The sequence below is a fragment of the Perca flavescens genome, chromosome 5 (assembly GCF_004354835.1).
Source record: "Perca flavescens isolate YP-PL-M2 chromosome 5, PFLA_1.0, whole genome shotgun sequence".
Taxonomy (NCBI): domain Eukaryota; kingdom Metazoa; phylum Chordata; class Actinopteri; order Perciformes; family Percidae; genus Perca; species Perca flavescens.
The window spans coordinates 28,468,463-28,485,508 of NC_041335.1; the positions used below are offsets into that span (position 1 = coordinate 28,468,463).

Consider the following 17,046-nt stretch of genomic DNA (forward strand, 5'->3'; position numbering starts at 1 on the left):
CATTTATGTATGGATGTTTTATGCTAATAAGTGCATATATTATATCTCATATAGATGGTGCCTTTAGGACCATGCAACGAGGAACGGGCTCACATCATATGCACTAAAAGCAAGGGATGCAGGAGAGTCGGAGGATGCAGTCCAGGATTGTGCTTGAGTGCAGCAACTAAAAGACCGACAGAGGAGGAGGATTTAACTTTAAGTCTGACTAAACTCCATGTGTCACGAAGACTTCCTCAGGCCCGATTTGGATGTACTTGAGTTTCATATCGAGCTCACACACTGAAACCCAGCAGCCCTGCAGTCAGCCAGTTGCAAGTCCTGCCCCTGCGTGACTCTCCGATTCAGTCATCTCAGTTATAAAACGGTGATGTAATCCTCCCCTGGTAGAGTGGAGGGAAAAGCTTACTAATAGGACTCCTTCAAATTATCACCTCCCACGATGTGAGTGCATGAATGACAAAGGGGTTAGACTGATTAGACCTTTTAATTGTTTGTATGTAAGGCTACAGCAATCCTGAAACATGCACTGAAATAGACCTGTTTATGAGCTTCATAATGCACTGTACTTTTTTGTTATATAAGCTATACTGTAAGTGTAAGGTGGTAAATAATGAGAGGATAAATGGTTTTATAGATGTTTTCTACAGTGTTTAGGTGATGTTTACACATTCTCCTGTGCTTTAGCATTATTTGTAGGGGGCAGTGTTAAGTGGCTTTTCGTCATAAACAAGATACAGGACCTGTGCATCGGAAGCTATGCTGTTAATGCTGTCTGTGGTTTCCAGAAATAAGCTTTCTCTGATATAGCAAGTGTAATGTGAGCAGAATTACTGAACATGTCTTTTTTATAAAGTGTACGTGTTATTTATACAAAATTAAATATTTCATATGGATTTTTAGTAGTTACCGTAATAAAATCTCATTCACCTCAATCTCATTCAGTCATTGCAATTAGACAAGAAATACACTTGACATAGTGAGCTAAAGTGCTTTAATTTATAACGGAAAACCTCTGCACTGCAGTGCATTCTGCATTAAAGTCATAGTGTCTATTATGCAACCCGAGAATGACTGCTAAAAGGAAATTATTCATATAAACAATATTCACAAGGAATAACAATTAAATAAAGTTTGGAACAACATGGACGATTATTAGACATGAGCTCCCTCTCAATGGATATGCAAGTGGAAATGTATGGAAATTTGCAAATCTAAAAAAGTTTATGATTATGGTGCCTTGCTGGCACACACCACCTTACGTTCATTACTCAATACCTACAAAACATTATCGTTTACTTACGAAGAACTCTACATACAGACCTACTGATTTTGTACTTACTATCATTCTAAGACATCATGTTGTGTTCAAAGGGTAAATATCCCATTTTAAAATAAATATTGCAAAACTTAGACAAGTAATATAGTAGGACAAGTAATATAGACAGCATACAGATGAGATGACTAAATCATAAAGTATACCAAAAATTGCTAAATTTACCACAAATAGTGTGAAGCGCTGTGACTATTTACGTTACCACCACACTAAATCAAAAGTTGCATTCTTTTATCACGTGTTTAGTGTAAAACAGTGGCTAAGTCTACACAAAATGTGATTCTTGCCCTAACAATATGACAATAGTCCAATTCTAAAACTGACAAAAATCCAAGCTTCATGTTTCAAGTCATACTATGTTGCTAAATGGTTTGTGCATTTGGCCTCTACAACCAGCTTCCTAAGATGCTCAACGTATCCGCACAGAAAATAATCTGATCAATGTATGTTCTGGTCTTTTCAAAACGCCTCTAATAATAAAGTTACCTCCCTACGTATTTTGTGGTACTGCAACTGCTTACCCTGATTTAAAAAAAAAAAAATACTGCACTAAGATAAACAGCAAAAGATGACACATCATCACCATTGTCTAACTCGCGTTACAGCACAATCGCGGTATGTTGCCAGAACTCAGTAGATCTGGAAGTGAGCCGAGGTGGTGCCGTCCTTCCAGCATCGCAGGGTCTCGATGACAGTGGAGCGACACAGCGGACATGTTCTCTCCCGGTCGAACCATAAACACAGGCACTCCTCGCAGAACACGTGCTGCAGAGGAACATAAATCGCCCATCAGTGATGCTGGCTGTGGTCCGAGGCGGTAAACCACTGCTTTTCAGCCAAGTTTCTCTTTAAGTTTGTATCTGTTACTTTTAATTCATTTTGATTTTTTTAACCTTCCTCTAACTAAGTGTACTGAGTCCTTACCTGACAGAGAAGAGCTATGGGGTCTCTGAAATCAGCCTGACAAATAGCACAGACATCACCCGCCTCGCTGCACTGCTGATTGCCTGCCCTCATTCCATAATTCTGGATGAGACACAAACAATGAGCGAAATTTAAAAAAGGATTAAACTCTACTCTTCTAGATTTATTCTGAAATCTTAATGCAAAGATGCAAAGTTGAACATAGCTGTGAGTGTGTTTACGGATATGTGAAAAGAGTCAAATTAGTCTGAATCTGACCTGGGAGCTGCAGAGCATGACCAAGGCCTTGCGTATGGCAGACACACGTCCACAGATATCAAATGACTGCAAAACAAAGACAAAGCACAGTTTCTTTTTGTTTTTGTTATAACGACAATTGCAAATGCCCACAAGCCTTCTTATTTTTTTCTGACTTTCTTTTACACTTTACTTAAAAAGGTCCCATGGCATGAAAATGTCACTTTAAGAGGTTTTTAACATTAATATGAGTTCCCTCAGCCTGCCTAAGGAGCAAGGTTACCTCCCCTTTCTCTGCTTTTCCCGCCCAGAGAATTTGGCCCACCCATGAGAGACAGACATCATGGCTTTCAAAACGAGCAAAGTGGCAGTTGGTCAAGGCCAATCCTGCTGACAAACAAGGAAACGAAAACATGACATACTTGGCAGAGGTCATAAAGTCATCACAAAGTGATTAATGCTCTGTGCAGTTTTTACTGGCTATGCATTCTTAGTTTTTCCCTTTTGGGAACTTTATCTTACTGTTGTCCTGTGTGTGACGCAAACAGCATGACAACAGTGAATCAACCACGGATAATGATAAATATTGACACACCGCTGATATGGCCTGATCGTGGAAAACACCAGAGTACTGCACCCCAGCACACACACCCACGAAACTGTCCACCCAATTCAGCTTAAATAGCCTATCATTACAACTACATCCGCTGAATCACTGGTGTATTAAAAATAACTCTGCACTGTAATTGTCAACACACACTACAGAACACATGCCAGTGACAACCTTGCTGTGTCAGGGTTTTTCCCGGCTGAGAATGGACCTTTGGGGGAGGGGGGGCGACTTCTAGCTCACCCAGTGAGAGCGTGCGCCCCATGTGGGCTGAGGTCTTTGCAGCGGCCCGGGTTCGGGTCCGACCTGCGGCCCTTTGCTGCGTGTCATCCCCCATCTCTCTCCCACCTTTCCTGGGGACACACATCTGAAGTGCCGTTCTGATGGTCCTCCCCCAGGAAATTTTGAGTGTCAAAGACTTCATTTCCTTCATTCTGATACATTTTTTAGGCACACATTTATGGTGAAAATGTTGTCATTTAAGTTAAGTAAAATTCTAAATTCTGGTGGCAGGTAACAATTCAAATATAAAATATAATGGAATATAATGCAGTAAGGGGGCTTTCGCATCCAACTTCACTTCAAGTCCAGTTCATTTGATTAGGATGAACAGGGCATAACGGTAACTTTTTCCCCAATGAGCACATTTTGCTCCTAAGTTGACATTTTTTAAAGCGACTTATATAAGGTAACTGCTATTACTGTTGTAGCTAATTTGTACAATAATACAATAGTGTTATGAATACAAAACGTTATGAAGAGCCTAATGTTTTCTATTTTGAAATACTGATCAATAATGTGATACAGTAGGCTAGTGTTAGTGGACCACCCCTACGGTTCTGCATGCATGTGAACCGCAGATTAATTGCACATTTAACCATCATAGTGTGATATGAAGTCGAACTGCTCAGCAGAGAGACGGAGCCGCCCCGTCTGCAGCTATTCAGGGAGTCAGGTCAATGCAGATAAAGCGCTCAAAAATGTTTCTTTAAACCAATCACAATCGTCTTGGGCGGTGCTAAGCTCCCGACAGAGCCACGGTGCCGCTGCAAAATAGCCTCGGGAAGGAACTTGTGGTGGAACATGCGCGTTCAAAGGTTGTTTTTAAGTCTGCTGTAATGCTCTTTGCTCTTTATTTATTTTATTTTATTTCTATCTTTATTTTTAATTTAATACATACTGTGTACATATACTTATACTTATATTGTTTATACCTATACTTATATTGTTTATTACATTTAGAGAATGTGTGATGTGCACCAACAACACCAAAACAAATTCCTTGTATGTGTTAAAAAACGGACTTGGCAATAAAAACCCTTTCTGATTCTGATTCTGAAAACTCAGATTGGATTTACCCTGCAGAGATCTGAGGAGCAGTTAACCATAGTCCTCATAAATCAGTTTTAAATTCAGTTTAAAATGCCAACACAAAGAAAGCGGAAGGTACCGGACTTCCGGCCAAAATGAGGGACATCCAGCGGAATTTCCTGCAGCAACTGAACAATCCCGGGATTGAAACGTCGTCGATGTAGACTATAGACTGACTGACTGACTGACTGACTGACTGACTGACTAGCTGATGCTGCCATTCCTACAACCAAATTTAACGTAATCGCCATGCTATTTTCTGCATGCATTACTACTCAACAGGAGGATGAACCCTATTCCTTTTTAATACACCATGGCCTTTTTCTACTGGCACCCATATGATAACTGTGCACACAAGCTATTGTATAAATCACAATTCTCTCATAAACAGCATTGCTTTGAGACTTGCTAAAAACATTCATATTCCCAGAACAAGATTTTAACCTGAGTGACCCATTGACCTTTTGTCTAGCACCACAGACACCAGTAAGCCTCTAGTAACAAGATCGTCATTATGTTGGTTATTCTATGTGTAATAAACAAAGCAGGCTTGAGGAGAGTGCTGGTGGGGTTTTAATTTTCATATTTTAGGCACCTTCACTTGCTCCTTTTTCTTTGCTGAGCTCTGTTCTTCACAGGAGTTTTTCATCTATCTGTTGTCAGACCCTTGTACGTCTCATTAATTCATTCTTATGCAGGAACACGTAGTTTGTGTAGTCTAAATTTGCACTAATAGGGAGTGCTTTTGTTTAACAGTGGCATCTGAAATCTAAAAAGAAAGCAAAAACAATATTAATCTTTGCCACCGGGTACTGATACTGACTACCTTGCAGAGGCTGTAGATGATGATGAGTGTGGCTCCTAGGAAGTAACTGTTGGAGGGGTCCTCTCCCATGATGTACTTGTACCACAGCTGGATGGGCACCAGGGCCCGAAACAGCTGGCTCAGCTCCTCTATCAGCAGGTAGAACTTACCCTGGACAAAGACACACAATTAGAAACTGCAATAGCAGCGGAGGCCCCTCTAGATGATTCAATCAAACTTAGTGTCCACATGCAGCGGGCACTGACTGTCAATGTGCCAACTTAATATTTTTGCTTTTTAGACCATCAGTGTTTTTAAAGACAAAACAACAAAACAATGGGACCTTAGCAGTCTTAACTAAGTTTAAACGAAAAAAAAAAAATACTAAATTAAGACAATATGTATTCTTTCTTTGATCCGCTCACTAACTGTCGCAAAAAGCAGAAAGAGCTCAACAGCTTCGGGGCACTCTTCTATCTAGTCAAGAGCAGTGCAGTATTAAAAGCTTAAAACAGCAAGCCTCCAGCCCAAACATGGCTGCTGTCCAGACATCCGGAGTTTCACAGCAGTACAGGCAATTTCCCCACACTGCAAGGGAAACTGGCAGCCACTCTTTCCACCTGCTACCCAGTGCCTACATTAAACCCAGCCCTACGGGGGTTTGCTAGTTGCCTTTAAAAGGCCCCCTTTCCTAAATAATCCCAGAAAAGAACTTCTGACTGCTACAAAGTGCATTAAGTGAATTGGGGACGGTTAAAAACCGTGGTGACCAAAAGGAAGGCTAACTTGATTCCCAGATGTCCCCCGTGGCATCCCAGCTTGTATAATGACTTCCTGTATGTTCGCTGACAAAGATTGATGACTGTGGGTAAAGAGCCACGAGCAGCCAGGTTGGTAGGGGAGGAAGGCCTCTGCTAGTGGCTAATTCATCTTCCTTATTGTCCCCTCAGCCTGGTATCCCACAGTGCCCATCACGCCCACGCAAAAACTGTCAAATGTAAAGTTTGGAACCAAGCCAAGGAGTTTGAGTAAGCTCCACTGCAGGCCTTGTTTGAGGAGTTTCCTGCTTATTTGGTTTCATTGCTTCGTCTGATCTCCTTATCCAGTCCATAACTGCACAAAGAAACCAACACATAAATACATAACTTTACATTCTCATCTGTAATACTGTTACTATTATCACATTTGTATCTATTTACTTTGGGGGTAAGTAGGTGGGGTTTCAAATTTGGTCTTAAATTGTTGTGGCTACAAATTTATCAACCAAACTGTGGGGCCTGTACTATCATATCCATATCTTTTTTTGGACTTTCTTCTAAAGTTATCCTGTGAATTTTTGTTGTAAACAAACAAAATATACATTCACTGGTTTCTCATCAAACACATGTATGTGTCCTTGAGACCTAATAAGCGTGTTGAGTGCATTTCCTTCCTCATAAAACATTTGTAATGCAGAATTTTTTTAAATAGCTTAAAGTGCTCATATTATGCTTTTTTTGGCTTTTCCCCTTTATTGTGTTATATATCTTTTTTTGTGCACGTTATAGGTTTACAAAGTGAAAAAGCCCAAAGTCCACCCCAAAGGGACTTACCATCGCCAACAGAAAACACTGTTCACAAACTGCTCCAAACAGCTCTATGGTAGTCCAGCCTTTACTTCTGTGACAAATGTCACTTTGTAACACACGTTATAATGCTCGCCTAGCTGCTAGCGTGGCACTCTCTCATACTCTGCAACTGACTAGCTAGCAGTACTTACTGCACATGTGCGACTCCCAACAAAGATGGAACAGAAGTGAGATGCTTCACTCTGTAGCTAAAACAGAGAGCTCAACACACAGGGTGAAAAGAGGAGCTGCAGCAATGTGCAATACAACAAAAATATGGTGTTTTCTGAAAATTAAACCACATAAATCTATTCTGGTACAACCTCTAAATACAATTATGAACCTGAAAATGAGCATAATATGAGCACTTTAAATCGTGCATTGTGTACATAAATGTTTGCTTGTTAGCATTCTTTTTCTTTGCTGCCTTTGTTAACACACTGTTTGTTGCTGCTTTACTGCTACCAACTATTGATCAGTGGAACCAACAGCAGGAGGTAAATTGCGTTGTCCGCCTGCTTGTGCACGCTACAAACAAAACGGGGACCCACTCGTAAAAGCACTGCACCATGGCGCTGCTAGTTGTGAAAAACTCCACAGGATAGCTTGACGTTTTAGTTTCGGATGGCACCCATCCTGTCTTTGCCCTTTAATCCACCCTGCACCTACTTCTTCTTATATTTATTCCAAACAATCCATTTAAAATGTGATTATGTTATATGTATTTATTTTACCTTTGACTTAATGATACTATCAATGAATTCAGTAGGTACAGTAGTTGCCACACATTCACTGGTTCTATCTTTTACCTTTCTCGGTTTTATATCAAAAGAATATAAATGAATGATTGATGAATTGATATATTTGGGTTTTGGAATGTTGGTTAAATAAAAGAAGTCACCTTGGACTCTCAGAGCTTGTAATGGTCTTTTAAGACAATTTAGAAACACTTAATAAATTGATAAAAAATGTCAAAGTTATTTAAATAATAATTACTTGTAGTCCTACTCATGCTACTGTTGAACAGCTGCAGAAAGTCTTCAACAATAAATCTTGCCAGAGGCCAACAGAATAGACATGTGGAGCCGCACCAACAGAGCAAAAAGTAAACCACAGTTCAATGGTTACGACCACCAAATTTAGGAACTACTGCATGTGTCAAAAGACTCAGAGGCACTATTGCACAACAATGAACATACTTACACACTGGGGAAACATACATACAATTAATAAGATTCATACACAATCAGTGGATATGATCCCTCTAAGCTTTTAAAACTAAGCCGTCATGGAACTTTTGTATGCGTGCCTGCTATCACTTGTGCAGACTTGCGCTGACTGTGGTGATTATGTAGGATCATTAGTGTATCTGCAGTTGGATGCAGTAATGAAGAAGACAGGCTTATTATGTGACTTCATGGAGTTCATAATAGACGGGACTGTTTGGCCTCTACAGTAGAAGATGATGATAATGCAATTTGGGATTCCGTAAAACTTAACGTGTCCCATCAAAGTTATCAAATAAGGGTGTATAGTATATATATGTGTGTGTGTGTGTGTGTGTGTGTGTGTGTGTGTGTGTGTGTGTGTGTGTGTGTGTGTGTGTGTGTGTGTAATGGTCCAGCTCCAGGGAGGGATGACCTCACCCGTGCAACCCCCTCGAGGGCAAATGAGCTCAGATGCTGGCTGCTGTGGTTTCCAATAGGCCTGTAGGTCTGTTTATCAGTGGAAAATGTAATCCTAATACTTTGTAACCCCCTACCTCCTCCCCCCATTCAGCACAAAAACACACACCAGGAATATGCTGCACCTGTATGGAAATCAAAGTATCGCGCTCTGTGTGTGTGTGTGTGTGTGTGTGTGTGTGTGTGTGTGTGTGTGTGTATATATATATATATATATATATATATATATATATATATATATATATATATATATATATATATATATATATATATAGTCATATTCTGATGCCTCAGGCCAGACTAACCACGCACACAGACACCCACATTGCATAAGCTCACCTAAGGAGTACCATTTAAAACCTTATGAATACAAAACAGTTTCACACTGTGACCCTTTAGCACTTTCTTCACTCGGTGGAGTATTTCATCATAGTTCAGCAGATTTTCTTTTTTTAAATTATCTACCAAAGTTTGTCAGTGAACTTCCTGTAACTTAATCGTAGTCTATACCATGTTATGGATAAGCATGATTATGGCAGTTTATCAGAACCTTAAACTCAGATTAAATGCCTTTCTAAGTCTCATACAAGACTTTCCTGATCTAAAAGCTCAGCAATGTGTTTAAAAGGACAAATCCACCCCTGCATGCTCTTCTAGTGTTACGGCTTTCACTGCAAAGCAGCTGCAAGAAGTTGAAGAGTTACAGTCACATGAAGAAAAATTATTTAGTTTAGTTACTGTAATACTAATCACACTTTCACAGAGCACAAGGGGAAGTCTTGTCGGACTGTTACAACCTACAATAGTCCAAAACCCAAGAAAAACCCAGAAATTCTATTTAAAGTAATATAAACCAAAGGAAAGCTGCAAATCCCCAAATTAGTTTTCCGTTTTTTTCTTGACATGATGATTAATCAATTACAAAATAACAGACTAATTGATCAATCATTTCTGCACCACACATAATCAAGGAAAAAAAAGTCTATTACAATGCTATTATAACTGCATGTTGAGATTGTTGAATGTATGGTTATAGGGTTGTTATAATGTAGAGACATAGTGCAAACTTTAATTGTGTCTAGGCATGGGCCGGTTACCGGTTTCAAGGTATACCGAAGTTTGAAAAAGTCACGGTTTAAAAAACACTAACATTTTCTGTCATACCTTTCCTAAGGTATGGGCTGTTTTTTATGAGTCTTCAAGGACAGAAAGTGAAGTTTAGAAATCCCTCTCCCTGCCAGTGTGCAGTGTGTTTAAAAGATAAAATACATTGTGTTCAATGGAAAAAAAAGTAGTTGTTTTTTACCCAGACATTTAAAAAATAATATAGCTGTCATTGCAATACCGTGAGATTTTTGCTGAAGGTTAACATACCATCACAATCTCATACCGGACCATGCTTAATTGTGTCCCATGAAAAAGATAGCAAAATTAACTTTAACAAATATTAATTTCTTACCCTGGATTTGAAGGCCAGGAGAATCTTGGGCAAAAAGAGGACAAAGCATTTCAGGCTGATGGTGAAGTACTTGAGGACAAAGTCAGTGATGCCCACTGCCCAGATCAGATCAAAGAAGTCAAAGCTGTTGAGGTTGGGCTTGGCAAACATGAGGCTAGAAGAAAAGGAAAACAACATCTAGATGAGATGTTGTAGGGAGGTCTGCTGATCACTGGACGGTAGAATGACGAGCAACAAAAAAGGCAAATGCTTAAAAAAAAAGAAACGATCTGGAAACAAAATAAAATAAACACAAAATACTCACAGGACAAGACCAGACAAGAACAGGAACGCTCCCTAAAGGAAATAAAAGTCAAAATAAAAATGGCTCACACAGCACAAAATGAATGGAAAAACCTAAGTGTATGAATTAAACCCAAAACGTAAGATGGCAGGCAAAGAATCAAACAGCTACTGTAAAAAAAAAAAAAAGAAAACCTGCTTGTACAATACCTGTTGTGCAGCTCCTCATGACTAAATGAATAGTAGATATAAACTATATTTCCTGCAAGGAACATGATGATCCACAGAGCAACAAATACAGAACGTTCTGCCTGGTAACAGAAAAGAGACACACAGAACTATTTTAGCAACATCACAATCAATTTCTTCTTTCTACATCTAAAATTGTAATTTAACACAATTTTTGCAATAATGTTACAAATAAATAACATGTCTGGTGCATTATTAGTCAGTCTGACTGTGAGCTTGTGTGTGTGTGTGTGTGTGTGTGTGTGTGTGTGTGTGTGTGTGTGTGTGTGTGTGTGTGTGTGTGTGTGTGTGTGTGTGTGTGTGTGTGTGCCCTCATCTGTTTGCTAGGGGTGCTCTGGGGCATTTCATATTTTTACTAATACACAACATTAGTTTTTAGTTGCATTTTCATTACAGATTATTTTCAGTGTCCAACATACACCGTCCCACAGCTTTAAATAACCAAGAGTGCACCAAATGTGTATTAATCCGCGTTTGAAAGCCGTCCCCAACAAATGCATAATTTAATCCTGTTTTCAGTACCATTTCATAAAAACTACAGTACCCAGCTGTTTTGTGAAATTACTTAGCTTTTACTAAAAAGTAAACTATACTTGTGACCAATTTCGTTTTACAAATTCCATATTCAGTAAGAAATAATGGCCTTTGGACTGACAGCCACAGACAGGATAGGGAAGTTGGAAAATATTGAGAGGTGGACTAACACATGGTTGGTTGTGGTCTTTTCATTGGATTTCTTCACAGTAAGAAAAGTATAAAATGACAACAGCTTTATCCTTTAATATATGCATGTGTGAAAAGCTTAGCCTGAATTTTATCTAAGACCAAGTGTGTATCAGTATGAGCATTGGTTTAAGCTAACATTGGATATTACATGTATTGGCACAGCAGTTATTTTACTGTAGGTTTTTTTTTTTTTTTACCCGTAATGACACTTGGTGCCTAAACGTGGAATTGGCGTAGGCGAATGTGCTGGCCATGCCCACACACACAGAAATACCTGCAGGAGAGAGGTGCAACATCATCACTAAACTACACCTTATGCTGCTAATGATTCTTTGTTGTAAGTAGTGTAATATTAGGCACTGTTAGCAGCACTATTACAACACAAGCTGGTGTACCTAGCTTATGCTGGAAGCAGACTTTAGCCAGCAGAATGAGGATAAAGGGGAAGCCTCTCTGCAGCCATGTGACTACTGCTTTCAACTCAGACAGGGCTGGGGCCGGGGTGGACGGGTCGTCCTGGGCCTCCTCCCTGGAGCTGTGCCTCTCCGAGCCGGCTGCCGTGGTGGCCTGCTGAAGCAGAGAGGAGGTCCTGTGCTGCAAGGGCTGGTGGTGGAAGTGGTGGTGGTGGTGATGGTGGTGCGGGGGTGGCCGAGGGAGAAAAGGTCCACCCTCCGTACGGTGGGGGCCCCCTTCTTCTCTGGACGATGCAGTCATCTGGATAAAAACTTCAGGGGGAGAGCCCAGGACTAAGCCAGCTGCCTGAAATTGGGCAGAGGAGACAGAACCGGAGGGGACACCCACCAGGCCGGAGAAGATCTGCTGGGGTGAAGCGGGGGAGTCAGGCTTCAGGCAGTCAAACACGCCACCCTCATCCAGGCTGCTCTCGGATCCCAGAGTTTGGCTTCGGCTCCTAAGTGGGGAAAAAAGTGGGGAGGCAATAAAAATCATTAGGCTGGAAGGATGGCTATGCTTTATTTTCCATGTCCTATTTAGTTTATTCTTTTAATATGTACTATTTTGTTGATATGCCATGTAAAGGGATCTGTGAATGTTACATTATGTCTCTGTATGGGTAAAAATACTCTAATGAGGTGCAGTACAAGCCATGTCTGTTGTGTGATAAGGCCTGTGTCCATTTCATCCCAAAGGTGTTGGATGGGGTTGAGGTCATGTTCTTCCACACCAAACTGGGAAAAACAATTTTTTTAAAGGATATGGCTTTGTGTTTCATGTTAAATAAGGAAGTTGTCTTTCCTAACTAAACACAAACCTCATCTTCAAAAAGGTATTGCTGTGACCCTACAGGTGTCTTTTCTCTGCCAGAATGATACGTGAGTAAGATTCAATATTTCCACAGACGATGACATCTGCTCTCCTTCTTTGTTGGAACATACTGTACTTTAAATTGCAGGCGGTGCAGTGGCTTGCACAGTCTGTCGAAATATTGCAATTTATAATTGGCTTTACCCCAGGTAAACATTTGATTTTTGCAGGAAGACGGTATGCATCTAGAGGATCACAACACCTTTTAAGATACAACTTACTGCAGCGTAACAGGTTAAATAATAAAGTTTTGACTTGTCCCCTTAGTTTTGCATTGGGAGCGTTTTGTGACCAGAGTTACGGAGTGCTGAGGTCCCAAATGGGGCTTGGCCTTCCTGAAAATGTTGCCACAAAGTAGGAAGCATACTAAAACATCATTGTAAGCTGTAGAATTATGATTTGCTAACCTGGAACAAAGAGGCCTTGCCAAAACCATAAAAAAAAACACAGCCCCATGTGCATGTGGACAGGGGGGTCCACATACATTTGGCTATGTAGTGTGTGAAGATAATACACACGCAAAAGGCTTATGCTGCTTCTGAGAGCTAATCTTCCCACCTTTCAGAGGGCATGCCATCCGTGTTGCTGCTGTGTCTCCTCTGCATGGCATACCGCTCATCACCACATGGTCCAGCCCTGCAAATGCAAATCAACATCAACAGTGTGTCTGACTGAAAGAGAGGCCAGCTTACATCTTTCATTCTGCTTTGTGTGTGTTTCAGTCGTTGACAGTAAGCTGAAAAACAATGTTGACGACTTTACCTGTATTAATTCAGTGAATTGCCCCTCAGCTCTCGGCATATTTAGTATCAGGTTAGCTAGGTTGGTGGGTGGATGGGTGGATGCTGCTGCTGCAAAAGATGATCCGACGGTCCAGCTCGAAAAACTTCCTGTATGACGTCACTGACGCCGCCTTCAACCAATCAGCGTCCTCCTTCCCACCCACCACATCCGTGTGTTGGAAATTTGTTTTGCTGATGGTGGACGTCAGATTTCGCTGGAAAAAACATCACAGTTGCTGCTTGTTAGACGTAATGTTGGACATTACAAGGACCGTTTTCTTCAAATGAGACGAAACTGCGTCACTAGACAGTGTCATAGCGTATTATAGTTTTTTTAATCATCAGTACTGTCTATCTTAACGTTATCTAAGACAGAAAGCTAACGCTAACGACAGCTAGCCAGCAGGCTAACAAAGCAGGCGTTTATGATGAAACACCGTTAATAACTAGCTTTACGTTACGTGCCTACCAGTTAACGTTAACTGTTTTGTGCTATGTCAGAGCATAATTCATATTGACAGTCATTGTCCGTTTAGCCTAATTGTCTTAAAAACCTGCAACATGGGTTAGCTAAGTTAAAATCGAACTCAACTTGGTTGGTAACGTTAACGTTATTTGTGTGATTTATCACATTTGCTGTCTGATAAAAGCTAACAAACGTCAGTTTACAGAGACAGTTATACAGTTTTGGGCCAGTCATCATCACGTAGGCACACATCGTTACATATTTCTGACAAATACGTCAGTCAGGGAATTGATACCCCTGGAGGTCTGATGTTCTGGACTGTCACTGTCACCGGCATCTCCACAAGAAAGCCATGTTATGATGGTGCTACGGCGGTTACTGAGAAAGCGCTGGGTGCTGGGAGTAGTCTTCGGACTGTCTCTCATCTATTTTCTCACCAGCACGCTTAAACAGGTACAGAAACTCCCACTACACTAAAGCTAGCTAATGGTAGTATCTTCTGCACCAGGGATTGGGTTATCTGGATAAGATCCTTGGTATATGATTTAATATTTTAAAAAATTGGGAAACCTTTTTATTTATGAAATCACAAGATGGGGGTTTCTGTTTTTGGCTCTGGGAATCAAGGTGCCCCTGCACATTGGTGCAAAAATCCAGTAAACCCAATGTTGCCCTAAATCAGTCCTGCTCTAGCTAATACATGAGATGCCTTCAAAAAAATTTACGTTACATAGTTAATTTACCTGTTTTGTCTGATTAATAATCCAAAATCCAAAGAGATTCAGTTTACTATCACAGATGACTATCGCTAACAAACTAGTGCATCGTCTGCATGTTTGCTCAAAAGATTACTTATAAAGATTATATTGCGGAAACATTTTATCTATCGGCTCAGCTATATCTGATCAGTCAGACATTTCCACTTTTAGAATACATCTTTTGTTCAATGAAAAACCGGGTCATAGAGAAAACCGTTTTTAGTTCTCAACATAAGACATCAAGTGTCAGCACTATTATTGGAAAATCGGAAATTCAAGCCCTAATATTTCTTTTCACTTATATCTCATCATTGTATGAACCTATTCTGAACTTTGTTGACTTGTTCTTTGACGGTATTTCATGACCTTTTATGTGAATTTTGCAGGAGGAGCGGACCATACGGGACCGCACACTCTTAGAGGTCAGAGATTCAGACCATCGCATCCCCTGGAAAGTCCGCTTCAACCTGGGCAACAGCAGCCGACAGATCACTCAGTGCAGAAACTCCATCCAGGGCAAGACACTGCTCACAGATGAACTTGGTGAGTAATGGCTGCATTACCATACAGTGATGATACCACAACAGCTCCACGAGAGTTTTTTTTTTTTGTGTGCCTCTAATCAATGTATATGCCTATCTGTGTTAATGTTTTACAGGTTACGTCTGCGAGAGAAATGACTTGCTGGTTAACGGCTGCTGTAACGTCAATGCCCCCAGCTCCAGACAGTACATTTGTAAAAGCTGCCTGGCCAACGGCTGCTGTAGCATCTATGAGTACTGCGTGTCTTGCTGCCTCCAGCCTGATAAGGTAATCTTCCACATCAAGGACGCTCAGGGGCTTGTTGTCTAAAATGGCTCACTGTCCACATGTTGCATCATGCTAGACTACTGCATGCATACATTCTAATAGTTGATCCTGAAATGCAAGAATTCAGATACTAAATCCCCAAAGTTGAACATTGATTTTGCATTTTAAACATAGCAGGGGACCGGAAGGGGAGGAAGGAACAGGTTCCTGTGTGTTTTACACACTCTCACTCTCTTATCTGTGTACTCTACTTCAGCAACTTCTCCTTGAGCGCTTCCTGAACCGTGCAGCTGAAGGTTTCCAGAATCTCTTCACTGCTGTGGAGGATCATTTTGAGCTGTGCCTGGCCAAGTGTAGGACCTCTTCACAAGTATGTTATGAGATAAACAAAAATTAAAACAGAACTCTGACGGACCACAATCTTTCTCTTTTTTTGATACAGAATGCCTCTAAAACGTGTCCATTCCATTATTGTAGTTATTTTAAAACTAAGCACTAAGATTAGTGAAAACGGTTGTCCCACAGATACCCAAACACACCTATGTTTTAGCAATTAAAGTCAATATTCCACTCATATACTGTATATCATATACTCATCTGTGTATTTTTTGGACTGCTGTCAAAGTAAGATAGAAGATATGCACTTCATTTGTTTCATTGCAATTGCCTCCTCAATTTCCTGAACGTCAACAACTGGCAACAACAAATTTGAGCTGTTCTTTAATGAATATCTTTTTTTTTTTTTATAAATCATACATTGATTAAACAAAAGTATACAATCATATTAATTCTGCCCGGGCTTTGACCTTTTCTCCCCACAATTAATTGCCTACAAAACTCAGAATTTAACTTTGTGTTATTGTCAGTTGCTTTTAATAAGAGCATCAGACACATTACTAAAATCAGTGTTTTATGGTTTCTATTGTTGAATGAATGTTATTTGTATCGAATTTGTATCGAAAAGCAGCAAAAAATGCATACTTGAATTTATTAACTTGTTTATTTATTTATTTTCTGTCATGCAGAGTGTTCAACATGAGAACACCTACCGAAACCCTCAAGCAAAGTACTGCTACGGAGAGAGTCCTCCAGAGCTCCTTCCTGTATGAGCATTTTACTTTCTTTTCCGGGGTTTATGAAGCAAGGAACAGCAGCAGGCCAATAAAAGCGTACCCGTTAGGACTCCTAAAGGTGCTTGGAGAAGAGACTCTGCAAATAAACTGCTGTCTTGGACAATTTTGGGTTATAGGGGCAAAGAGATGGACACATCCAAGACCAACCTCAAAATGGACAAATGCTGTATGTGATTTGATTATTTACACTTCATAAGTGCATAGAACGCTTCTTACATTCATCCGTGATGATCATCAGGTCTACATAGCAGGCAGCTTATCCATCAGGATTCGCTTCAAACCGGTTCATGTCATTAAATAGGCTTTGTTTTTAAAGAAGGTAACAGCTGCTTCCTTTTTTATGTTGGATCTTAAAAAGAGCAAATAATGTGTCATTACTTCTGTGTGTAGTGCATGCATATGAAACTGCTATTTAATAAAAGTAACTGTGAAATTAAATGGGTGATAGTTTCTGGTTTTTATGTATGGTGACATTCAGAATTT

At 40.2% G+C, this 17,046-nt stretch overlaps 2 protein-coding genes across 2 annotated transcripts; one reads left to right on the plus strand and one right to left on the minus strand.

The window, feature by feature from the left end:
- Positions 1 to 977: 977 nt before the first annotated feature.
- Positions 978 to 13,600, minus strand: rnft2 (ring finger protein, transmembrane 2). Its single transcript, XM_028579106.1, has 10 exons — positions 13,377 to 13,600; positions 13,173 to 13,250; positions 11,687 to 12,201; positions 11,489 to 11,565; positions 10,527 to 10,627; positions 10,035 to 10,188; positions 5,305 to 5,454; positions 2,519 to 2,584; positions 2,261 to 2,362; positions 978 to 2,101 (listed from the first exon to the last, which is right to left on the minus strand). The coding sequence occupies exons 2-10, from the start codon at positions 13,217 to 13,219 to the stop codon at positions 1,967 to 1,969; spliced, it is 1,347 nt and encodes a 448-aa protein (XP_028434907.1). The 5' UTR covers positions 13,220 to 13,250; positions 13,377 to 13,600; the 3' UTR covers positions 978 to 1,966.
- spring1 (SREBF pathway regulator in golgi 1) lies at positions 13,505 to 17,001 on the plus strand. The gene is made up of 5 exons (XM_028579105.1): positions 13,505 to 14,315; positions 15,007 to 15,163; positions 15,279 to 15,430; positions 15,687 to 15,800; positions 16,456 to 17,001. The coding sequence occupies exons 1-5, from the start codon at positions 14,220 to 14,222 to the stop codon at positions 16,537 to 16,539; spliced, it is 603 nt and encodes a 200-aa protein (XP_028434906.1). The 5' UTR covers positions 13,505 to 14,219; the 3' UTR covers positions 16,540 to 17,001.
- Positions 17,002 to 17,046: the final 45 nt, after the last annotated feature.